This window comes from Grampus griseus (genome assembly GCF_964374135.1).
Source record: "Grampus griseus genome assembly, chromosome: 15".
Lineage (NCBI taxonomy): Eukaryota > Metazoa > Chordata > Mammalia > Artiodactyla > Delphinidae > Grampus > Grampus griseus.
The window spans coordinates 29,182,740-29,209,441 of NC_139009.1; the positions used below are offsets into that span (position 1 = coordinate 29,182,740).

At 35.2% G+C, this 26,702-nt stretch overlaps 1 protein-coding gene across 2 annotated transcripts in view; it reads right to left on the reverse strand.

Annotated features, from left to right (window-relative positions):
• PRKD3 (protein kinase D3) overlaps positions 1–26,702 on the reverse strand; it is a 77,912-nt gene that overhangs the window by 4,117 nt on the left and 47,093 nt on the right. For both annotated transcript variants that reach the window (XM_082672064.1, XM_082672065.1), the window contains 12 exons: positions 24,562–24,639; positions 21,697–21,880; positions 20,280–20,403; positions 17,995–18,072; positions 16,532–16,808; positions 13,622–13,674; positions 10,992–11,064; positions 9,831–9,937; positions 5,206–5,367; positions 4,871–4,969; positions 2,336–2,603; positions 181–266 (listed from right to left, as the gene is read on the reverse strand). In XM_082672064.1, the coding sequence (XP_082528190.1) occupies positions 181–266; positions 2,336–2,603; positions 4,871–4,969; positions 5,206–5,367; positions 9,831–9,937; positions 10,992–11,064; positions 13,622–13,674; positions 16,532–16,808; positions 17,995–18,072; positions 20,280–20,403; positions 21,697–21,880; positions 24,562–24,639 (1,589 nt within the window). The remainder of the gene's footprint in view (positions 1–180; positions 267–2,335; positions 2,604–4,870; positions 4,970–5,205; positions 5,368–9,830; positions 9,938–10,991; positions 11,065–13,621; positions 13,675–16,531; positions 16,809–17,994; positions 18,073–20,279; positions 20,404–21,696; positions 21,881–24,561; positions 24,640–26,702) is intronic.

Consider the following 26,702-nt stretch of genomic DNA (forward strand, 5'->3'; position numbering starts at 1 on the left):
TGTCATCCTCACCTTACAGAAAGGTAAAATGAATACTATAAGGCCCTAAGACATGTAGAATCTATTGCTTTTAAGAGTGGTTTCATTAAGACAATCACCATGAACTGCTCAAATGAGAATCGCTGAAGAGAGGTACATTTTTTTTTTTTTTTGCCAAGAGAGATACTTTTTTTTTTTTACCTGCAGCCAGGGATGACTAAGAGATTTGTCCACACTGTAACGTTTTCTCATCTTCACTTGAAGTAGGTTGTTTATCAAATCAATTGCTAAGGGAAAAGACAAAATTAGATACATGAATTTGAGCGTATGGAGCATCTCAAACCTGTGACTCTGCCTGGAAAGCAGTTCAATCCATAGAAATATATGGTTGAGGATTTTTGCTTCTCAAGGACATGGCCTTTAAGCTAACATGCTGGTGATCCATAAATATTTACTGAATTCACAGTGTATCTGGTTTATTAAGGAAACAGTAGAGTACAGGTTAAAAGTACAGACTGGAGCCAACCTGCTTGAGCTGGCGTTGTTACTACGTGTGACATAGGGTGAGTTACTAAAGTATACTGTGCCTCGGTCAACTGTAAAATGAGGTGGTTGAGAAGATGAAATAAATTTAATACACATAAAGGGCTTAGAATGGTGCTCAGCATATAAATGCTGAGTATTAACTATTATTTTTTAAGATGAATAAGACAGACTCTTATTATAGGCTGATTTTTTTTGTTTCTTTTTTCCCGCCCCAATGATGCCATGTTCTTCTCTAGTCTCGGGCTTGGTCTGGAAAAGTAGCCGAAGCTATTGCCTTGCTTCTACAGATGTGGTTACAGTGAGGTGATAACTTATTACCAAAAGTTCATACTTAACAAGTTTTAGCAAACAAGTTCATGGTATTTTGGTGTATGTGGAGAGATCTTGGCATATATATCTTATCTAATTATTTGGAGAAATGGGCCAACTGCAAAACCAAAGCAACCAGGTAACTATACACTGACAACATCCCTATGTAACAATACAGTTGTTACTAAGACATGGATCCAGGGATGAGCCAAATGAACGACTTATACTATTACTATTTCTAGTTCTAAATACCACCAAACTAGCAACGATTTTCCATATTTTTGTTTTTGCCCTAATCATTTTTTTCCCATAAGTATTTTAATTATTAACTTCTCTGTATTCTAAATACTTCAGACTTTTATCCATTGTTCCTTAAATGGCGGTCCACTATGTGCATCAGAATCATTCAGTGTATTTATTAAAATGTATTCAGTGTATTTATTCCTGGGCATCAATCCAGCTGGTGAGTCTGAATCTCTGGGATAGAGCCAGTGGGGTCTTCTCTTTAATAAATTCACCAAGTGATTCTGATTTAAGAGGTCTGCAGACCACACTGTCCAAGGAGCTCTAAGATGACTTTGGCAACATCCCCAAACCCTCATATGTACTTCTTTAGTTAGCTCTGTTCATTACCAAGTAAGCCTACTACTTATATGTTGTTCCTCAAACTTTTCCCAGTTTAATGGGCTATATCCCTATGATTAGGCACTTTTGGGAAAACAAAAAAAAGACCCCCCTGTTCCAAGGGTTGGCTAAGTTCAGGTGGGGATGTTCCCCAGTACTGGTTCTATCAAATGCTATGGGAATGTTAAATAGTGTTTTAAGTGATATATAAAGAACCTAAGTTACAGGTCTCCATTCAAGGAGATCAGAATCTAGTTCTGAAGATAAGTGGTCGTGAAAAGATACGCCCAACTAGTAGCCTAAGTAGATGTTACACAGTTTGGAGGAGGGGTTCAGGGAAGACTTCTCAGATGAGCCACAAGTTAAGGGATCTCTGAAGAACTGGAAGGATTTCAACAGCAAGGAGGAGAAACGGGTAGGCAGGGAAAAGACCTAAGCAAAATGCAGCGAATAGTTGTAAGTACCTTGCGTAGGGCAGTAATGGCGGATGAGGCTAGAAGGCAAACATGGGCCATATCACAGAGACCTACAGGTGCAGCCTGGTTAGAGGGAGGCTGAGATTAATGTCCGGGAGCAGTGTAAGATGAAAGTAGTGTTTCCTGATGAAGGATGTGGTAGTGGTGACTGAGAAGGACAGTTAAGCTATTTGAGTAGTTTCAAAATGAGGCAGCTGGGGCCTGGATTAGTGCCCTGCCTGTGAACTATAAGGAAGATAAAGAAAAGATAATGTAAAAGGAAGTGTGCTCAAAAAATTGGTAAACAGTTGAATTTGGAAGGTGAATGGGAAATATTAAAAAGAGAAGTCAGAAGAGACGGTGATTTGGGATCACAAAGATTTTGACTAAAAGGCACAGACCTAAAACATTTTTTTTTTTACCTTCACCAGAAATTTCTCTCCATGGATTTGGTGGGTACATAAATGCAGCATTTTGGATTTGGTCGTTTATATCTTCATCTTCATTAAAAGGAAACGTGCCGCTGAGGCTCACATAGACAATAACTCCCACTGACCACATATCTAGAGAACGGTTGTAGCCTTTGCTTCTGAGAACTTCAGGGGCCAAGTATGCAGGAGTTCCTACCACAGATCTCCTGAACGACTTTTCACCAATGATGCGGGCAAAACCAAAGTCACACAGCTTCACCTGGAAATTAAAGGATGATGTTAATTTTATATTATTGATACATGTATCAATCTATATATACATACCTGTCCCTAAATATGATACTGTATCATTTCAACACATTTGCCAACTGTATTATGAATGTCAAGATTATAGATAAGGAAATTGTAAAATACCCTTTTCCCAATATTTAGATACATTTATAACCCTGTGATCCATTACTAACAGTATGAAGAGCTTTGCTAATGCTCATTTCAAAAAACCACTTTTGAATTCTAGCTTCCAGAATGCCAAATACCAGACTGGTGTTATAAGTGCTCAGCGTTTTTGATGAAATGGAGGGTGCTGATCTTTTATCATTTGGCTTTTAGGAGATCACTTTCTATTACCTGTAAGCGGGAATTATATGTTTCACTTTTAAATGCTCAGTGGCCTCACAGTGCCTGGATAGAGGTACTCAAATGTTTGCTGAATGAAAAATAAGTTATGATATTTAAAAACTTACCCTTTATTTTGCTTAATCCTAGAATCTCTCTTCCCAAGGATACTATATATTGGCAAGTAAATGAAATTGAGGTGTATTAAAGATAAGTATTAATGTGGCCAGTAGAAAAGTCATATTAGAGATTGTTTGAAAGTGTTTTCTATGACTATGGAACAAAATATTGCTAGTTAGATGTTCAGATTTGAAACAAGTTATATCTGGGGGTAGCTGCAGTCACTACCATGCCCCTTTGGGAAGAGAGTTCTGGAAATGTAATAAGATTGGCAGAGCTCAGAATACTTATCTTGCTGCCCATCTTCTACGAGGTTCGAATTTTGGTGATTAATGATACATCCATGCTGAACAAGCAAATGCCAAGTACTGTCCAGGGGAAATGCCTTGATTCACAAAATGTCTTCACTAAAAACTTCAAGATAAATTGAGAGACCTCTACAAACCAGTGGTACAAACAGTGAGTGGAAAGCAAAGATGGACCTTCATACATGTTTTTATGATATTTGTTCTGTGTCATTATTGAATTCAACTACTTCCTCTGAATATTTGAAGAAGAGGATTATTGACCATGAAGAAATAACCTTTTTCATTAAATGCCATATTTCAGTTAGCATTTTGATAAAGATGACTTGGCATTTTGGCAACTGAATAAAGAAGAGGGGCCATGGCTAGCACTTGACCAAAAAAAAGAGTATCAAGTAAGTGACATTATTTTCCCTTTGTTCCTAATGGAGGTCAGAAAGCTGGAGTTTTAGCCTTAGCTGTAGGGGTGTACATCCCATACTCTCTTGAAGATCAAATGAAATAATACATGAAATAATAATTCTTTAAAATATTGCACCAATGCTTATGGAACCTTTTTGACCTACAAAGATAGAGGATTATTTTTATTCACATAGGCATTACAAAAGGAATATGGTTACTTCCTTAAAAGTAAAAAAGTTGAATAATTTTTCTAAATACATCTTTTTTCTTGAAAGAGAATCTGAGTTGTATTTACCAAGTGAAATAGTCATCTGTTGTCCTTATTCTAGCCACTTGTCTAATTGTGTTTTAAATGTACATAAACAATAATTTGGCAACAGATTATTCTAGCTGATGACAATCATGAGAAATATTCATAGGTACCACCAATATATATTCCTCAGGACAAATGTTTCAGACTTTGGGTTAATAACTATTTTTAGGTTATGAAATAAATTTGGATCAAGATCAACACTTTTTAATGAAATGAAATTTAGCCAAGTAAAAAAATGAATGCATCACACGCAGGAGAGACACACACATACATATCGTAATACATATGTGAGCACTGGCAGTGATGGGAAATGTCATTCTTCCATAGGTTTTGCTGAAAATGTTTGAAATATAGTACTCTAAAGAGGAAGAAGTGTTGGCTGCCTGCCTCAACCAAAATCGAGTCTTCTCATTTCAGGGTCATCCCTCAGTTTGTTTCATTTCATGGGGAATTTGTCCTGAGCACCAAGCACCAACCAAGGCTGACTCTCCCTACTTCATTCCCAACCCACAGGGAGGGGTGGATTGTGCAAAAAAATTATTCTTTTGAGAACTGGTCTAAAAAGTCTTCATGAAAATAATATAATTAGTAAAATCTGAATTCAGACTACTCAGGTATACATCCTCAATGGCAGTTATAAGGTAGAAACTTTTTTTCTGTAAGATGGTTATGTACTGAACCTACAGCACTGCCTTTCATTACGTGGGTACTTCATAATGTCAGACAGATACTTAAAACCGTACTTTAAAAAGGTTCTGGAGAATATCTCACCTGAGGAAATGGCTCTGCTGATGCGAGTAGCACATTTTCTGGCTTTAAATCACAGTGCACAATATTCTTAAAATGTAGATTCCTTAATGCAACAAGTATCTGTTATTGAAGAAAACAGAATTTTTTTCTATTTCTGGAAAAATCACAGCTAAACACCAACTGGACCCCTTGAGTGGTATAATAATTTAAAAAGTCCACTACAGTTCATCAAGATTTAACTAAAAGTGTTATTCTGTTCTTCAAAGTTAACAATTCCCACAATGTTACAATATGTAAAAGCACTACCATTTCTTGTAGTTTTTATTATTTTCTAGTTTCAAAAAAAGTTAAAATACCTGTGTGACCATGAATTTAGTTATTCGTTCTGGTAGTCGACTTTTCTCACTGGATAGAATCATCTCCAACATATCTCCATGCAGCTTTTCCATTACTACAAAAACTCGTTCTGGGGTTTCAAACATACATTCCAGGTTTACAATCCCAGGATGGTGCAAATTCTGAAGAGTTGCAGGATATTTATGTGACCAACTTGAGTAAAAGTTTTACTGTGCAAATATTAATATCTAACAATGTGCTGCAATTAATTGTATGGAATAACGGCACAGAAAGCAAAAAATAGCTTAGAAAAATAAATAAAAGCAAACAAAATAAAAAGGATCACAGAATTTGATTTTCCAAGTTCTGTACTGGAGAGTGGATGCACTGAAGGGAAAGAATATCTTCCCAGTTTTTCCAATATAAATGCCCTTGTCCATTACTACTTCTTTTCCTTCCTTCTCATCTTCTTAATCTTCTGATAGTACTCTAATTTTATGCTGTCCATGAATAGGCACCAACTGCCAATCAAAGTTTAGCCAATTACACAGAGCTTTGGTTCTTTGGGGCTGTTTGTGAGGGTCTTAGCTCAAACTGGTGGTTTTGTCTTTAAGGTAGTTATTTATCTAAGTCTTGATCTCATTGTATTATACCTTGATTTGGTCTTCCCTCTTTTAGGCTCAGCATGTCTTTACTACCATCACCCCTTTTTCTTAAGCACTACTAGGTTAACAGGGTTGGAGAAATACAAAGCTGAATGTGATACTGTATCTGCTAATAAAAAAGCAATCTATCTTAACTGATATTAAAAAAACAAAACTTCTTCAAAAGCAATTTGAGAAGTCAGCCATACACAAAAAACATTCAATGGTTCTTTATTTCTGGACATAAATCTAAATTCCTCTGTGTGGATTTTAATATCTTCAGTATGGTTTCATTCTTATTCAGTCTTAAATATTGGCCCAAGTGATTAAACTTTTTAATACTTATTAACAGAAACATATTTTTCTTATGCTTTTTTTCCTTACTATGGGTATCTAAGTATGCCAAGAGGGCAAACTTTTTTTCGGCCTATGTGAAGTTGGGCTCCATCTCTAAAATGTGTTTTGAATACACCATCATTTCTCAATTCCCACTGTAATGCCTCCAGTTTAGCTCACGTTACCTCTCTTCCAGACTACTGCAGTAGTTGCCACTGCACTCTATGCAGCACTGCTTATCCCCTGGTACTGTATTACGTGTATATGTGTCTTACTCTGTAGCCTAGTAAGTTCTCTGAGAGCAGAGACTGTGCCTTAGTCACTTTTAGCTCAACTTCTGAATCATGGTTGGTGTTTTAAAAATGTTTAGAAAGTGAATAGCAAATGCAAGATAAATACTGTTTACTAATCAGCTTAAAACAAGTTAATGACATGGTGTTCCAGGTAGCAAAATAAAAAGTGACACAATCTTATAGTAGATACATGAAAGTGAAATACCCCACAGTGGTGGGGCATGATAATGGCAGTAAGCAGAAGATTCAGAACATCATAACTCTGACCGATTTAGAGTTGGAAGTGTGGTTGGCTGTCCCCTATGTTGCAGCTGACTACCTCTTAAGTTTCTTTTTTCCCCCCACCATCCTTGGAAACACATGCATGCACACACAAAAATAAAAGTATGCTGTAACATAAATTCTTTTAACCACTTCTTCTATTTGTTTAAATGTCCTATTTCCTCTAGAGTCTGTTTTGGTAAAGTATACTTTCATAGAGAATCATTTTCTCCAGGTTTTCAAGTTTATCTAACAGAGTTACACAAGATAGTATCTTAAGATTCCCTAAACCCGGTGAGTCAGGTAGGGTTGTTAAAAAAAAAAAAAAGATTCCCTAAAATTTTTTCAGTATTTGTGATCGTCTCTCCAAAATGTTGTTATATCTTCTTATATTGATTCGGTTGGACACTTATTTTATTGTTATCCACTCCCCGCCCCCGCCCAATAATCAACTTTTGGATTTATTATACTAAATTTATTAATTTCCTTTTTTATCTTTGTTAATTCCTTCTGTTTTCCTCAGGTTGACTGTTCATCCTTCAGCTTCTTGAGTTAGACTCTTAATTTATTTATGTTCATTTTTTCTTGATTAAATATTTGAGGTTACCAAGATTTCTGTAAGCAGTAGTCCAAAAGCTCTGATATACAGTATTTCCACAATTATTTCTAAATACTCCAATCTTGATTTTGTTCTCTGATTCAAGAATTAAGACTCAAAAAAAATTTTTTTCAGGTGGTGGGAGTTTTTGTTTTCTGATTTTATAATTTATTCCTAGCTTTAGTGCATTAAGACCAAAAAGTACGGTTTATTCTACTGTTTTTTTGAATTAATAGGGTACTTATTTGTTTTTAGGGTACAGTGTTCAACATAAACTGGTGAGATCTACCTTATACTGTTTAGGCCTCCTATGTTCCTTTGTCTATTTCATCTGTCATGGACTACTAATGTGCTCCCTGTATGGTCTCTAGTTTTCCTTTATAGATGTTGTTGATGCCATTTGGTTTAGTGTGATTTGCACTCTTCCACCGTTAAGAGTGCCCTACTTCAATTCACTTCATGTGTTTTCTCTTGAATTAAATCTTATTAGATCATGACTCCCTTGGCTTTCTTCTATTTGAGAGGAACTAGAGAGAGGCTGTCACGACTGTAGAGCTCAGAAAGAGCCAGCAAAACCAGTTTTTATTGTGGTGCGTCTTCCTGCATTTGCCTGGTCCATTTCCACTGTTTTTGGAAAAACTTCCACCTATTTTGTAGGGCTGAACTCTTTTCTATTTTTGTTAAAGACAGAGTATGCTTTTCTGTTTATCATTTTTCTTGTAGCTTTTGGGTGATTTCCAAGAAGAGAAGGGGAAAATACTGAATTTATACTACAACAGTCAAACTAGAAATTTTGCTCTTAAGTTTCTGAGAACGTTTTCCCCTTTACATAGGGAGCCATGAGAGTGTCTCACCTTTTCTCCCACTACTCTACTACCCTCTTCAGGCAACAGCAAAAGGACATTTGACATTACTATAGCCCTGTAAAATGAAAGTGAAAAATCCCACAGGCGACAATTATTTAATTCTGAAATATTTTCATTCTGAAAATAACCAGAGGGCTATAATAATAAAGTGTTTACATTGTGTATTATCTGGAAATTCCTAAATTCAGTTATTAAGATTTGCAGTTGATAACATGTGGGAAAAAAGCTTCAGTATTTAGTACAGAGCTGTGTTTGTGATGTGATCAAAGTAACAAGGAGAACTTTTACGTGGAATCTAAAATACGACACAAATGAACATATCTACGAAATAGAAACAGACTCACAGACATAGAGAACAGACTTGTGGTTGCCAAGGTGGAGGGCGGGTGGGGGAAGGATGGATTGGGAGCTTGGGATTAGCAGGTGCAAACTAGTATATATATGATGGATAAAAAACAAGGTCCTATTGTATAGCATAGGGAACTATATTCAATATCCTGTGATAATGGAAAAGAATATGAAGAATATATATATGCATAACTGAGTCACTTTGCTGCAGAGCAGAAATTAACACAACATTGTAAATCAACTATACTTCAATAAAAATTTTTTAAAATGACAAGGAAAAATCAATCCTTATGAATAAATCCTTAATATTTATTTTTTTGCATACTGATTGGATATTGAGAAAGAGTCCAAAATTAGATATGAAAAAAGATCTCTAACAGTATATTCAAACCCTAATGCAAAGTCTGAATGCTGTTAATATCCTATTTTAAAGGTAGCTTTATAGGAGGAGGCAGCCTTGAAGTGACCACAGGTAGCTTGTAGACCACAATCTTTTGGTTATCATTCCTGTGAAAAAAAGTGAGGCAAATGTTACTAACAGTGACCAATAATGTAATAAATGTAAAATTAATTACATGTTTGTAAGTTTCTTACCTTCTTCTCCAAAGAAGCACAAGTTCAATAGGCTGTGTCTTCTTGAACTTCACCCACAAGCAAATGGGGCTCTCACAGCATTAACTATTATATCATCATGATTTCTTAAATACTATGCAAAAGCTACACAATGAATTAATAAATATTTGCATATTATAAATTAATTATGAGATATTCAGAAAAATAAAGCTAAATTTTACTCTTCTAGATGACGTCCAAAAGAAATAAAAATGCTAAATAAAAATACACAGTAATTTATTTTATGGGATTTAAGTCATTGCCAATATATCTTTAAAAATATACCTTAATGGACTAAACTATTATAATGAAACGTGGTGGTAGAAGTATCAAAGTATTTTGAGCTCATGGAGTGATAAATTAAGAATGCAATTTGAGTTTTTTTAGTTTAAGATTTTCCTTAGGAAAATGTGTTCTAAACAAACTACTACCATAATGGCAGTCCTTGTAACTCCTAGATTATTGTAACCTAATTTTGCCTTTAAAAAAAAAAAAACTTAGGGAGTTAATTCAGATGCTCACCAGCCTCTCACTGAGCCAAAAGGTCATAAAATGAGAACGAAGAAAAATGAGAACAAAGAAAACAAAAACCAAAATCTTATCAGCACACTAACTAGACTTGGATTTAAAAGCTCATAAATCAAAAATTAAAACCAATACAAAGCAACTTTTTGGGGATTTTTTTACCTGTAAAATAGCCACTTCATTACGGAGCTGACTCTCCTGTTTTGTGGGGAATCTCATCTTATCAATTACTTTAATAGCCACATCCCTTCCAGTCTTTCTGTGTTTTCCTATTTTTAAAAAAAGTACAGAAAAGAAAGAAGACACAAATTGACATCCCACATACAATACAAAAGCTTTATCAGGAAGTTATCCACAAACTGCAATTGATATGTATGTATTTTTGTATTTCTTTTTTTCAGCTCATTTTGTTCTTTCTCCATCACTAACCTTTAATTTTAAGAAATAAATTATATTTTCCCTTATAGTAATTGCCCCTAATAAAGGCTGTTTCATTATTTGAAACAGCAGGAAATTTGAATGAACCTGTTTGCTGAAAAATAATCCACTTTATTAAAGAAATGATAGTTAAATATGTGACTTAGTCTTTAGAAATTCTGTCAAGATAGAAACATCGTACCAATTCATTAATTTTATTCTAGGTTTACTGGATCAGCACAGAGTGACTTAACTATACAGCCTTCAGGCAGAAAGGCCAACTAGTCTCAGCAAGGAATGAAAGGGTTTAACATTACTTTCCTTTTATACCTTGTTTCATAGCTTATAAAGTACTTTTATATATATTAGGTTTAATGAATATTAAAAATCCTGTAAACTATGCAGGTCAGGTTTTATTAGCTCCATTAAACTGATGAAGATACTGAGGCACAGTGAGGTTAAATGACTTTGCCAATGGAAGTCACAGAGCTGGATAAGATTCCATGTCTTCAGACCTGATACCATTCATGCCAATAGTAGACAAACGGTGCCATTTGTGTGAGAAAACCAGTGGGGCATATACTTCAATAAACAAACTTTCATAGTCCAACATAAACTTCAAACCATTTATTTTTCCCAAACATCTTTATGTGTAATCTACAAGAAAAGATAAAGACTATTGTGAATTTTCTTATTCTTTCTGTTACTTTTTAAAGTTCTTAGTTTAAATTAAGGAATTAATACTCAGTTATAGTGAAAAGGGCTTAGCTAAATGTATGTAGGTTAACCTTTGAGAAAAACACCACTTGACGAAACTGTGACAAGATGTTAACAGCTGGTAGATGTTTTTAAATTTCATAATTTTTCTATGTTATCTACAATATGCAAAAGGCTGTAGTTGCTTACCTCCATAGACGATACCAAATTGGCCTGAACCAAGCACCTCATCTGCAAATATCTGGTAAACGGTACTGATGTCCTATTTAGGGAAAAAGTAAGCAGTGTTATTACCTCTATGAAATAATGTCAACATCTCAGACTCTTTTCATTCAAATACTTAAATACATTTTAGTTTTTATGATTGACAGAACTAATTTTCACAAAATATTTTATGAAATATAGGCTTTCTATGTCCTAAAAAAGCCCAACTTTAATACAATGACTCAATGCACAACTATAATGTATTCTGTAAGAAGACCCTTGGGAAAAAAATGCTTTGAATTAAAAAATATATTTATTGGGCTTCCCTGGTGGCGCAGTGGTTGAGAATCCGCCTGCCAATGCAGGGGACACGGGTTCAAGCCCTGGACCAGGAAGATCTCACATGCCGCAGAGCAGCTAAGCCCGTGAGCCACAACTACTGACCCTGCGCTCTAGAGCCTGCAAGCCACAACTACTGAGCCCACGAGCCACAACTACTGAAGCCCGTGTGCCTAGAGCCTGTGCTCTGCAACGAGAAGCCCGCACACTGCAACGAACAGTCCCTGCTCGTCGCAACTAGAGAAAGCAGCACACAGCAACGAAGAACCAAAGCAGCCAAAAAATATATGTATTTATTTATTTATTTATTAAGTAGTGATCTATAAAAAGTAAATTAACATAAAAAATTAAGAACAAAGTTTTACCTACTTTACCATTAAAGAGATTTGCTATCTTTGATTTGAAAGAAAAACTCAAAGGTTCATATTATTGAGATCAGGCTAATTTTAAAGACTGATGAAAAGAGTATGTGTAGCTCAAATCCACTCCTCTATCTCCTCCCTTCCGCCCCTCCCTTCCATCTTCCTTTTTCTTCGCTAATGGTTGTCGCTGTCAGAGAGCTCCTGGAAGGCGCTTGGCAACGCTCCCCACAGGTCTTCAGTCAAGGTCTGTCTTTTGTTTGGGTATGTGCTACAGTCTCCATGAAGCCAGGGACTACACCTGTCTCGTTCGGTGTTACATTCCCAGACAGTGCGGGTCTCATGGCAGTCACATGACTGGATAAACCAAGTCTCCTAGGCCTCATTCCCTCATTGGTAAAGTGGATATAATAACATCTATCTCACTAGATTTTTAAGTGAATTAAATGAGAATATATACAAAGTGTCAAATCCAGTGCCTGGCATATAAAAATCAGTAATTCTGGCTTCCCTGGTGGTGCAGTGGTTGAGAGTCCGCCTGCCGATGCTGGGGACACAGGTTCGTGCCCCAGTCCGGGAAGATCCCACAGGCCACGGAGCGGCTGGGCCCGTGAGCCATGGCCGCTGAGCCTGCGTGTCCGGAGCCTGTGCTCCGCAACGGGAGAGGCCACAATAGTGAGAGGCCCGCGTACCGCAAAAAAAAGAAAAAAAGTAATTCCACAAATCCTAATTTCTGTTTAAATTAGGTAATCGTAAGTAAGCTGAATTCTCTGGGACTGGTCTTCTTATCTGTAAAACTGAAATGAGAAAACGTCTTTCTCTCCCCAATAATCTGGTACCTATTCTACCTACCCCTAGAACAAGAGAGACACGGATTAAATCTCACTGAAACCCTCTATCTCTCGTAGCACTACTGGATATCAGTCTTCACTGCAATCTTAGAAAATCCAACAACATTTATATGTTATAGAGCAATAACAGCTGGATGCCCCAGTTAAAGAATAAGAGATTTTATGAGAGAAATTTATATATAGCTAATGAACAATTTTCTGACTTCTTTTTCTAGGCTTTTTTCTTTCTAATCCAGGGGTTGGCATACTATGGCTTGTGGGCCAAATCCAGCCTGCTGCCTCTTTTTGTACAGCCCCTGAACTAAAAGCAGTTTTAATTTTTTTTTAACAGTTTTAATTTTTAAATGGTTAAAAAACATCAAAATAATAATGTCTTGTGAAACATGAAATTATATGAAATTCAAATATATGTGACCACAAATAAAGTTTTACTGGAAAACAGCCATGCTTATTCCTTTAAGTATTGCCTACGGCTTTCTCATGACAACGGCCAAGTTGAGTTCCTAACTGTATATGGTCTGCAAGGCCTAAAATATTTACTTCTATCCCTTTATAGAAAGTACGCTGATCCGTACTGTAATCCCCCACATGTACCTACATACACCAGCTGAAGTGGGTCTTGACTCTTCCTTAAAATCCTGCATTTCCTGCTTCTCTGTACTTGCATGAAATGTTCCCCCAACCATATCCTCTCAACACTTGTGTCAAAACTCTTTTCCATCCTCTTAGGCATATTTCAAGTTGTACTTCCTTTGAGAAGCTTTCCCGGCTCTGACCCAGAAAGAAGTAGCCTCTCCCTTCTCTTTGAACTAGTCTATCACTTTGTGATATTCTAATGTCACTTACAAAAAGTTAACTTTATTTTCATAATTTAAAAGGAAACTGCCTCAGTTTCCTTCATAAAGCAGAACTCCTCAGGGAAGTTATCACCCACACAGCCTAGCCTAGTGTCTTTAGGCAAACTGCGCAACACTTTGGGCTATAAACTTATTTTCCTAATAAGATTTTCACATTTTATTTTCCTTAATCACCCAGTTTGCATATTTTAGCTGTAATGTTTACTCACCACATTCTCCTGGATCTGACAATTAGATACAGAGATACTGGTAGACAAATCTTCTGTAAAATATAAGAATGATGTATGGAAAAAAAAACTGTTAGTCCATAACTTAGTAATAATAGTTACTGACATGTGAATGCTCACAATATACTAAATTTTAAAAACTAGCTAACATACACTTAATATAATTACATTCATTAAAACAAAATTAAAAAAACAATTTATCCATATACAATACTAATCCATCAACAGGAAACTGGTTAAATAAAATATGATACGTCCATACAAAAGAATACTATCTAAACATTTAAGGATGTAGGGCTATAAGAACTGAGTCAGAAAGCTATTTATGACATTATTAAGTTAAAAAGGTAAGTTGCAGTGTAGTGGCATTTGAATCGAAAACAAACAAAATATGATTACTTCTGGTGAGTGAGAGAGGTGGGGTTGAGGAACAAAGATTTAATCTTTATACACTTTTAGACTGCTTGCATTTTAAAAAATGCATAAAAAGTATTACTGTCATAATAAAAAATAAAAACATATCTATATACTGACATTGAAATATATCTGATATAAAATAGTTGATGAAACCAAGTTGTAAAGATAACACATCTTTTACGACAAAAATGTATAATACACTTTTGTGTGAAAATAAAATTATAACAACATAGTATAGACTCCCCTCCCCACAAGCCATCCCCAAATCAAGACATATACACCAAACTATTAATAATGGTTTTCTGAGGGGGGAGATACATGATTGGGAATAGGGGGATGTGTCACATGTGTATACGGAGGAATTTCTCATATTACATATTTCTATAAAGTTTAAATGTCTGTATTACTTTGGTAAACAAAGGAAGAAACTGACAAGAAAAAGGAAAAAGGGAAATTTGGAAAGTAAGCAAGAGACTAGTTGTCAAAAATCTAGAATCTCAGTGACAACTCAAAAGATATGAAATTTCCTTCATAATCCCAAATATAAAAATGTAAAACTTCATTAAGAAGGAAATATAAGCAACTATACATCAAAAATAAGTAAGATGACTGTGGAAAAACTCCATTTTAAAATATTAGGCCAATTTTAAAATATTTTTAAAAATCCAAAAATTAAATATTAATGAAACAGACATAAAAGGCACAGCATCAACTAAATTAATGAGCCTAAAACTCTGCTTTTCAGTAGTTCCAGTTTCCTAGTTTAAGTCAATATTTTATTTTCTTTCGAAGGCCTCCACTGTCTAACTTCACCCAGTTTTAATTTCTGTTGCTTCCCAGGAGAACTCTACTCTAGACACATTACAAGGACAGCGGCAGCAGCAACACAGTAATAGTTTCACTAATGGGTCAGGAATGATGCGAAGTGCATCATATGCATTTATTATCATTTCCCTTTCAGATTGGAGAACAGAAGAGGCCAAGATCATGAAGCTAGTAAAGCAGCAGAACTGGGCTTTCATCCTCCAGAGTTCTCACTCTTAGCCCTTCTGCAACCTGTTTTTAGGGACTCTTAACCCTAGGGAAGAGGTCCATGGATGGGCTTGAGAAGGTCCCTAAATCCAGTTATATATAAAATTTGTGTGTTATGTGCCCGCATTATTTTCTGGGGGAAAAGGTCCATGGTTTTAATTAGAATATCAGACAGTTCTGTCTAAAATCCCCTCAAATTTAAGAAGCACTGTGGATATCCATTTATTCAACCTTTAGGAATCAACATTCAACACCAAACATTTTCATGGTCATTACCCTCATCCCTTTGATCACACCTGTCTCCTCAACACCAGTGACACCCCCTCCACCCCTCCCAGGTTAGCTCTGCCTATCCTAACTTACTTGAGATCCAAGGTCAAGGTTCAAATCAGGCTCCGCTATCATGAAGTCTCTGCTTACTCTTCCTATCCATATCTGAGTTCCTCGAGAAATGCACTACTCATTTTTGCACTCTACTGCTTTATGCTACCATCTAACACTTATATACGTTATGTCCTATTTCCCTTAGTAGCTTTTAAATTTTCTGTGTTTCTTTCGTATTCTAGCTCAGGGCGTAGCATAATGCCGAGAACAGGCATACCAAGTAGCATAGCTGAACTGAAATAAAGAACATTTAGAAACTGGTTGAGGGAACTCCCTGGAGGTCCAGTGGTTAAGACAGCACTTTCACTGCCGGAGCCTGGGTTCAATCCCTGGTCGGGGAACTAAGATCCCGCAAGCTGTGCAGCGCAGCCAAAAAAGAAGAAAAAAAGAAAATGGTTGATACCTCTTTCAATTTAAATACTATTTGTCTAATGAATGAATGATGTTTCCCCATAAACAAAATAATGCCAATGGAAGGGAAAGTGACATTTTACTATGGCTTTCTGATTAAGTGTTCACTTGAACCTTTATCAAATTTAGGTTTTACTTTATAAATTTTGTTAGTGCAAAGGACATGTGTTTCAATATATTTTTAATGTTTCTGAATGTTTTAATTCAGTTAAAAGAAATACAGCATTTCTGACTTCACAGATTTCCTGAGTATGTGAACTGTAACACTTTATAGCCTGAAAATCCCACCATGAAGCAAAATACTAATACTAGTAGTTTACTCAACACCTTATGGTTCTCTTTCATTTAATGCTGACAACCCTATAAAGTAGGTACTATTACAGAGAACGAAAGTACTTGCTAAGATCACATAACAGGTTGGCAGAACCAGAATTTAAATGTAGTGACACTGACTCTGGAACCTAGCTCTGGGGATTGTATACATATACTATAACCAACATAATTTTATAAAGGAATTAACTAATGGTATTGGTTACTAAAAATGAAGCTTAAAATGAGCATTAAAAATAAATACAGAAACACAACTACACCCACAAAATGCTTAAGAACCAAAGGGGGAAAAAAGCCATCAACAAGCTTATTGCTTACTGTGATCTTTCCCTTGCCCTGGAGAAGTACAAACACTTGCTTGAGGGGTAACAGGCATGAGAGCTTGGCGAATTGCTTTTTCCCAGCTCTGTGCTACGTCAAGTCCCACTCCAGTGGCAGCAAGAACAGGATTGTGAGAGCTGTCCCCACTGTTCTCGCCAACAAAGTATACCATAGTATCAGTGATGATTTCAAAACAGTGTGGGTTGCTGCCTTGTGAAATGTTCGTGAAATCTTGTGGGGAAGATATGCGAAGAATCTCTGAAAGTGGAATTTCCTGAAGCAAAAATTAAGCATTATAAAATATGAATACATCTTTTTTTAATTTTCAAATACACTAAACATCAAAGATATGTGTTTCTAGTGAATACCATTAAGACAAACACAAGTACGTGACACATGGGACATACAGTCAAGTCTTAATGATGGTATCTGCTTTGAATGATCTGCATGTCCATCAATGCCAGAGGCAGAGCATGGGGTGTAATAATCAAGCTAGTGATTCAGGCCTGTAGCAGATCATTAGAATGAAAGGAAGGAAAGGATTTAGGAGGGCAATTGCCACTACACTTGTCATTTCCCAGTTTTCATTGAATCAACTCAACAGCTACTACTCTACTGGCTATCTGCAAGATACAGCCCCAAAGGAGTACGAAACAGAAATAACAGCAGCAAAAGAAGAATGTTAGTGTTAAGTTATTCAAGCACTCCATTTTGGTTCTGTCTATAACTGTAACAATCATTTATGTTTAGTCCCCTTCCTAAAGCAAAAAACTTATTTAAAAAAACCCAACCAGTTCAAAGCTATTCACTAGTTTCTATACTTTTTCTTACTGATACAACTGCTACACTGACAATTTTGTTGGGTGTCAGTCTGTGCCACGGCAAAATGTGAAGCAAGTCAAGCAAAGAGGACTATACAAAGGAAAAGAAGAGCCAAAGGAAGCATCTAAGAACTGGGGTCTAAGGTAAAATGGAAGATGGGAGAAATGCCGAATACCACATTTGCCTCTTCTGGACCAGCAATGATCATGGGACTTTCTTAACAGTCTAATCTAAATCATAGTATAGTCATCCCTCAGTGTGCAAGGGGGATTGGTGCCAGGACTCCCCGTGGATACCAAAATCCACAGATGCTCAAGTCCATTGTATAAAATGGTTAGGCATCCACAGATATGGAGGACCATTTGGTACCCAGAAGATAAGCATCAGCAACCTGACAGGACAAAAACAAACACGCAACAAAAACAACCTTTGGTAGCAGGGCTGTTATGGGGGGTGAAATGGAGGGGTAGAGGACAGTTGCTTCAACAAGGAACTTAACAGTGACTTCTATAAACTACATTAGGAACAGTTGTAATAGGTATAAGCCAATATAACAATTAATAAATATTATTTGGATATATCTGGAAAACATACAGTATTTTAATGTACATATTTTTTTAAAGATGTGAAATCTTTACCTTATAATACTTTGATCCCGATTCGTTTTGAAACAATGTTAGACATTTGCTGTCCAGTCTCCAATAATGCCTCTTTCTCTATAAAGAGCATAAAACTGTGAGGTTCAAAAGTAATGATTCCTCCAAAGTGCCTGAACTTTCCTTTCCCTTTCATTTCTATCCATAAGTTTGTACTTTTGAATAGGTTTAAAATTCGTGCGGTTCAAAATTCGGAGAATTAAAAGGATATATAGTGAAAATTATACTTGCATCATCACTCCTATCTCACTCCCACCCTTACTCCAGGCAAGCAATGTTATTAGGTTTTGGGGATTCCTTTGCAAGAATCTTATGCGTGCATACACAGATACATATGTATTGCACACACACAGATATGTAATTTACCTATAGGTTAAATATCTAAAGGTTGGCTTACTGGGTCAAAAGATACATGCACATGTCATTTTACTTGACAGTGTTAAATTATCTGGCACAAGATTTGATCGAATTTACAGTCTCATCAGCAAACATGCCTAACTTGCTCAAACCTTCACTAATGCAGCATGTTACTAGACCTTTTGATCTTTTGCTACAGTGCTAAATAAAAATTGGTATTTTGGTAAAATTTTAAATTGTATTTTTTATTAAAAACGAGATCAAGATCTTACATTTAAAAGTCATTTGTATTTCCTTGTCTGTGAATGTTCATATTCATTGCCCATTTTTCTACTGTATTCTGGTCTTTTTTTCCACTTGTTTAGAATATGAGTTGAAAATACTTTTTCCAGTTTGTCATTTGTCTTTGCTTTTGTTCTTTGCCATGCAGAATTTTTTTTTTACATATGTCTTTAAATCATTTTTTAAAATTAATACTTTACTTTTTTGGAGCAGTTTAAGGTTCACAGCAAATTAAGGGGAAGATACAGAGATTTCCGATATACTCCCTTGTCCCAACGCATGTGTAACCCTCCTCATCATGAACACCCCTCATCAGAGTGGCACATTTGTTACAACTGATAAACCTACACTGACACATCATAATCACAAAAGTCCAGTTTATATTATGGTTCACTCTTGGTATTGTACATTCTATGGGTTTGGACAAATGCATAATGACGTGTATCTATCATCATGGCATCATATAGAGTATTCTCACTGCCCTAAAAATTCTGTGTTATGCCTATTCATACTTACAAGTCTCCACCCCTAACTGTGATCTTTTTACTGCCTCCATAGTTTTGCCTTTTCTAGAATGAATATCATGTGGTTGGAATCATACAGTATGTAATCTTTTTACATTGGCTTCTTTCACTTAGTAATATACATTAAAGATTCCTCCATGTCTTTTCATGGCTTGATAGCTCATTCATTGCTTTTTAGTGCTGAATAATATTCCATTGTCTGGATGTACCACAGTTTATTTATCCACTTACCTACTGAAGGACATTTATTACTTCCAGGTTTTTGGCAATTATTAATAAAGCTACTATAAATATCCATATGCAGGTTTCTGTATGAACATAAGTTTTTATCTCCTTTGGGTAAACAGCAAAGAGTACAACATATGGATCACATGGTAAAAGCATTTTAGTTTTGTAAGAAACTGTCAAACTGTCTTCAAAAGTCGGCAATACCATTTTTGTGTTCCTACTAGCAGTCAAAGAAAGTTCCCGTTGCTCTAATCTTGCCAGAATTTAGTGTTCTCAGTGTTTAGGTTTTTGGCTATTCTAACAGGTGTGTAGTATGTCACTGTTTTAATTTGCATTTAATTTGCCTGATGACATATGATGTGGAGCATCTTTTCATATTCTTATTTGCCATCTAAGTATCTTCTTTGGTGAGGTACGTGTTAAGGTCTTCGGCACACTTTTTAATCAGGTTATTTGTTTTCTTACTGTTGAATTTTAAGAGTTTTTTGTATATTTTGGAGAACAGTCTTTTATCAGATGTCTCTTTTGCAAATATTTTCTCCAAGTCTGTGGCTTGTCTTCTCAATCTTTTAACATTGTCTTCTGCCAAGCAGAAGTTTTTTATTTTAATGAATCCAGTGTTATCAATTATTTCTTTCATAGATTGTGCATTTGGTGTTATACCACCAGACCCGCTTTGAATCTCTACTGCTCTACCAGTTTATAAAAATAGTACATTAAATATTCCACCTTTGAAATACTCTTTACAAATGTAATGATAGTTCCAGTACTAGATGTCTTAATATATATCTCATTCTCATTTTGATTTTAAAAATGCACAAAATAAAGCACATAACAAAGTTTCACTACCACAATAAAATGCCTGTGATTACTGACCAGGGTGTCCCTGCTGGTGTAATGGACCATCCACCCTTCCTTCACCATCGTGCTGCTCTTCCTCTTTGTGTGCTTGATGGATTGTACGACCCTCATTAGCGGAATATTATTGCTTGTTGATGGACTAAAAAATATTTTAAATTTATGACAAATATTTACAACTTCAACTTAAAAAATCATAAATACTGTAAGCTCATCAAGCCCTTTTAAAGATAATTAAGCTAAAATTCTTCAAAATATCTTAGGAAGATAAACAATGGCTTAAGAAGAAGAAAATAAATTAATCCTGTTATGATGATACATAGTTAATTTACAAAAGACTAAGGTAATACTGTAAGTCATCATTATTTGTCATCACATTTTTTTGGAGGGTCACAAAACATAAGAAAACAATGAGGGACTTCTCTGATGGCACAGTGGTTAAGAATCCGCCTGCCAATGCAGGGGACACGGGGTCAATCCCTGGTCTGGGAAGATCCCACATGCCGCGGAGCACCTAAGCCCATGCACTACAATTACTGAGCCTGCGCTCTAGAGCCTGCAAGCCACAACTACTGAGCCCATGCACAACTACTGAAGCCCGCACGCCTAGAGCCCATGCTCTGCAACAAGAGAAGCCACCGCAGTGAGAAGCCTGCATACTGCAATGAAGAGTAGCCCCAGCTCACCGCAACTAGAGGAAGCCTGCACACAGCAACGAAGACCCAACACAGCCAAAAATAAATAAATTTATTAAAAAAAGAAAACAATGAATAGAGCAGAAAGAATCCTCCCCATTTGGAAAATCTGGAGCCTGGGAGAGGGTCTCATTTGGGATTGCTGCTAGAAATCTTCCTACCCTAGGCAGCATGATAAATTTTATCACGAAGTAGTATATCCTATAGGCTGTATCTATAAAAAACTGAATTTCTATAAACATAGGAAGATATTTAAGTCTTATAATCTGGTAGCATTTTTACAAAGTGCTAATAGATTAATTGTAATATGAAAACTGTCCCCAAATTCATCACCATCATCTTTGTGCAACATTCTCAGATATAGATTCTTACTGGTGTTTCCAACATCAGGTAATCTGCCTGTGTGAAGAAATTGGTTGCTTCAACTGATGGTTCAATTTTGGCACTTTGTGGTGGATGCTCTACAGCTAGATATCATATCTAGACTCTATTTAAATAAAGCATTCTCCTCTTTAAGAAAACAGGATTCTCATACCTTCCCATCTTGAGTGGATAGCAAGAGTAATATAATTTATTTCAGAAAAATACTGTGGTACATGTAAAAGTATTAGGCACAATTTAACCAATTTTAAATTACATTTTAGGTCCCACTTAAAGAGATGTGGCTTGTTCTTTCTTAACAGAGCTCCTGGACTGACCCTGCATTTGGAAGTAGCTTGCAATCCTTACACACACGTTACCTGATTGTTTTAACAGCTTCTTCATCTCTTTCCACATCAAGATCAGATGGATCCAGGAAGAACATTTTATCTTCTGGGGGAGATGGTTCCTCTGTGTCATCCAAGCCCCGACTACCATCACTGTTCATGTCACTACTGTCAATATCCATTGGTATATCTGTATCTGTTCCCAGAGTAGAAGGTTCTGGCAAAGTTTTAAATGAATTCAGAATTTTATATTAATGGAATATCAATACACCTAAACAGAGACAGTGTATTAAATGTGAAAAAAAGTTTTAAAATTCTTAAATGAAAATATAGAAAAATATTTTTATGATTCAGGATAAAGAAATATTTCTTAGGACAATATAAAATGTACAAACCATAAGGCAGAAAATTAATTTGATTGCATTATAATTTTAAATTCTGACATGCTGAAAGATACTAGAAGCAAAGTAAAAGATTAGCTAACACTATTACACATCTAGTCAATTGATTTTCTGCAAGGGTCTAAGACAATACAATGAAGAAGAATAAATAGTCTGTTCAATATATGGTGCTAGGACAACTGGACATCTACATGCAAAAAAAATGAAATTGGAATTCTTCCTTAAACCAATTATAAAAATTAACTTAAAGTGGATCACAGACCTAAATGTAAGAGCTTAATCTATAAAACTCTTAGAAGAAAACATAGGAGTAATCTTTGTGACCTTGAGTTAGGCAAAGCCTTCTTAGATATACTACCAAAAACCTAAGTGACAAAAGAAAAAAATAAATAAATTGGACTTCATCAAAATTAAAAACTTCTCTGCTGCAAATGATACCTCAAGAAAGTGAAAAGACAGCACACAGTGTGGGAGAAAGCATTTTCAAATCATATATCAAATAAGGGACTTGTATCCAGAATACTTAAAGAACTCTTACAACTCAATAATGAAAAGATAAGTAACGTAGTTAAATGAGCAAAGGACGAGAATAGATATTTCTCCAAAGCAGATGTAAAAATGACCAATAAGTATATAAAAAGATATGCAATATCTGGGAAATGCAAATCAAAACAACAATGAGACATCACTCCATACTCACTAGGATGGCAATAATCAAAATGACAGACAATAACAAGTGGTGCAGGATACATAGAAATTAGAATCCTCATACACTGCTGGTGATAATGTAAAATGGTACAGCTGCTTTGGAAAACAGTTTGGCAGTCTTCAAAATGTTATACACAGGGTTACCATATGACTCTACAATTCCACTACTGGCTATCTACCCAAGTGAAAGGAAAACATACGTACTCATCAGTACTCAAGTGTTCATAGAAGCATTGTTCATAATAGCTCCAAAGGAGATACAACTCAAAGGACCATCGACTGACTGGTGAATGGATAAATAAAATGTAGTCTATTCATGCAGAGGAATATTATTCATCAATAAAAAAAGAATGAAGTATTGATACATGTTACATGGATGAACCTTGAAAACATTATGCTAAATGAAAGAAACCAGTCACAAAAGACTACACATTGTTTGATTCTATTTATATGAAATGTCTAGAATAGACAAACCCATAGAGATAAAAGCTGATTTAGTGGTTGCCAGGGCTAATGGGGAAGAGTGGATGGGAAGTGACTACTAATAGGTATGGAGTTATTTTCAGGATGATGAAAATGTTCTAAAATTAGATTGCAGTGATGGCTGCATAACTGTGAATAAACTAAATGTGTGAACTGTAAGGTATACAAATCATATCTCAATAAAGCTGACAAAGAATTAGTAGAATATATAGCATATGAACAGGTAACTTATAGGGTAAAAACCCATAATTAACCAGTAAACATCTGAAAGATGCTCAAACTCATTAATATAAAGACAAACGCACATTAAAATAAATAAAATAGTATTTCATATCCATTTGTCAAAAGGTAGAGAAGTACAAAAATACATGAACTAGATAAATCTAGAAAAGACTTTAATCATTGAAAAACTGCATCAATTCCAAGCAACTGAAATGAGAAAACCAATCATGTTCTGTCAATGGTGTTAAACAGCAACCACAGAAAACATGCTGTAAGAGAAAATGTTAAATTCTTAAGGAGTTTAATTTCCACTCCTTATGCTTTTCTTCTACAGAACTACTTACATTCAATTTTTACTAGTCATGTAAATGTTATGGAAAAATTATGCTGAAAGTTTAGAGTCATTACTCCTTCCTTCCAAAAACGGTAATCACTTTGCATGATATAATATTGAAAAGAGAAAACAAACAAACGAAACAAAAAAAAAATGGTAAAAAGCAAAAATGTTTCGCTAATGATTATTTGATGGAGAAAGAGAAAGTGAGACAGTACATTAAGTTCTAAAAGACTATGGACTAAGAAACCAGACCATATGGGTTCAAATCCCAACTCTACCACTTATTGGTTGTATTTTGGGGCAAGTTATTTAATTTAATGTTTTTGTGTCTAAGTTTACTCATCTGTAAGTCCTTATCTCAAAACGTTGTTCTTAGGTTTAAATGTCAATATATGTAAAGAGTTTAGAACAGTGCCTGGCATACAGTAAGCAATCAATAAATACTAGAAATATGAAATAGTTCTAAGAACAGCAGGGTTATAAAATAAGTATTAAAGATAAAAGAGGATATGCAGCACCACTGGCCACACTAGACTACAGAGTGGTAGGTGGTTAAAGGTAAGACGGAAAGGTCTAATTAAAAGTATACTGTTACTGATCTCCGTATTTTGCTTGATTATTAAATCAGAAAAAAGTCAAAGTTAAAAAACAAAGTAAGCAAAATAAAATATGCAAATATAACCTTATACAAAGATAATACACAAAAGAATTGTGATCTTTTCTGGAAATTAAGAAAAGGACTTTTACCTCCATTGAAAGTAACCTCTCCAAGGCAGTCTCTCGGTACTTTTGATGCACATCGTTTATGGCAGTTGAATTTACAATCTAAAATAAAATATTCACCTTATTAATTTATATAAAAATGTCAGGCAGTATCAGAATATGGTTAAAGACTTTCTTTACTCACACACAGAGTATTATTAATAATGATGATGAGATAATAAAGATTTCCTCTACTAAGAACTCAGGCTTTGGATTAAAGGTCTGGTTTCAAATTCTGACACTACCTCTTAAACAGTTGTTAAATCCCTCAGGGCTCAGTTTCTATATCTGTAAAATGAAGTTTATACTACTTGTATAACACTTTGCCAAAATGTTGCTGCAGCTCCATGTTTCCTTCCCTTACCTCACATTCTTCTTTCCACATACCCCTTAAGAGTTTCTCAGGCTGATTAAATTCCTTTCCAACATATGTCAGGCACTTACTTTCAATTCCTAATTATTAGGACCTGGTGCACATGCAGAAAAGGGATTGCAATTCTACAACCATTTATTAGGAATTAGTAAGGGCTTTCCCATACAACCCTGTAAGGAAGGCCTGAGCTTCTCATGCACAAGGTCTCTCACCTGCATTACAAAATGGCTCTGTTCAGCCTGCAAGAACCTCAGAGCTGACTGCATTGCAGATCAGTGTCAGATCCCAACTGTACCATACTACTGTGTAACTCAGTGGTCCCCAACTGTGGCCATCAGACCAGCAGTAGCAGCATCATTTGAGAACTTGTTAGAAACGCATGTTCTTGGGCCCTACCCCTAACATCTGTAACTCTGGGAGTGGGGCTGAGAAATGTGTGCTTTAATGACTTCTTTAGTTAATGCTAAAATTGAGACCCACTGCTATAACTACTGTCTAACACAACCTTCGAAATACTTCTACCAACAATAAATGGGTAAAAATAATTTCAAGTCCTGCTTTAGAATAATTCTGTAACCCCTGTGATTCAAGAAAATTCTGGGACTCATGCCAATAGCACAGGGCAAAGGTCATTACAAGAAAAAGCTCCATGAAATTAATATTTTGGTGGAGGATAAAACTTGCATTATATAGTAATGTCTTTAAAAATAAGAGACCCTAAGAAATTCATATATGATATTAATATCTTGCATACATCTTAAATAATTAGTTTTTTATCTCATGAGATTTGCAAATTCTGAAAATAACAAGGTTTCCCTTTCCCTTTGAAATGCAGAGCCAAATTTGTGGCCCACCTGCAGCCAAGTATGTAGGTTCTAATGACAGGCATTTATACTTCTCCATATTCCTACCTATGTTTTTATTAATTAGTTTATGCTTTCTTTTATTCTATATATGCTTATATAAGCTGCCTTGAAATTTTAACATAACGAAGTAGAAAATAAACAGATGAATGAATAAATGAACTGCTGTTCTTAGAATTGTATGTTTTCTTAAACGTTCCAGCATAACTGTTTTATCTTAACTATTTTTTTTTCTTAGCTTGACAAGTGAATGAAAATGACTACTTTACTTTTTAAGTATCTTAATTCATATTATAAAAATACAAGGATCCCTAAATTAAATTATGATTTTTTCATAGATAACTAAAATACTTAAAGAGAAATATAACCTGATACTTTCTGAACCAATATAAGCATAAAACATTATTCTTTTAGAGCTCTAAGAAGTTAAACTAATAACCCAGTGGTAGAGTTCACTGATTTTATTTCAAAATTCATTAATCTACATATTTATTTTAGTTCCTTTATAAAATACTGTATTTTTTTGCATGTGGTTTTAGAATGTTTCTGTTCTGCTCAGCAGAACGGTGTTATTTACTACCTTTACTAAAATTATCTGCTGGCTAGAATTTGTACATCTGTTCTTAATGTTCTTTCCCAAAACATTCCTTAGTGGCTGCTTGCCAATCCACTTTAGTGTTGATATTTTAAAGTATTAATTTATATATTAACTCATATTCAAAAGTAAGCTGTTGAAATAAAACTTCAACATTTAATTAAGCCTGCCTGATGGTTATTAAATATTGGCAACAAATGTACAACCTATTCTCTATTTGATATTATCCTATGTAGCCATATATTGCCAAGAAAAGTTTTCTTATATATTTAAGTTAAATTTACATATAATTATT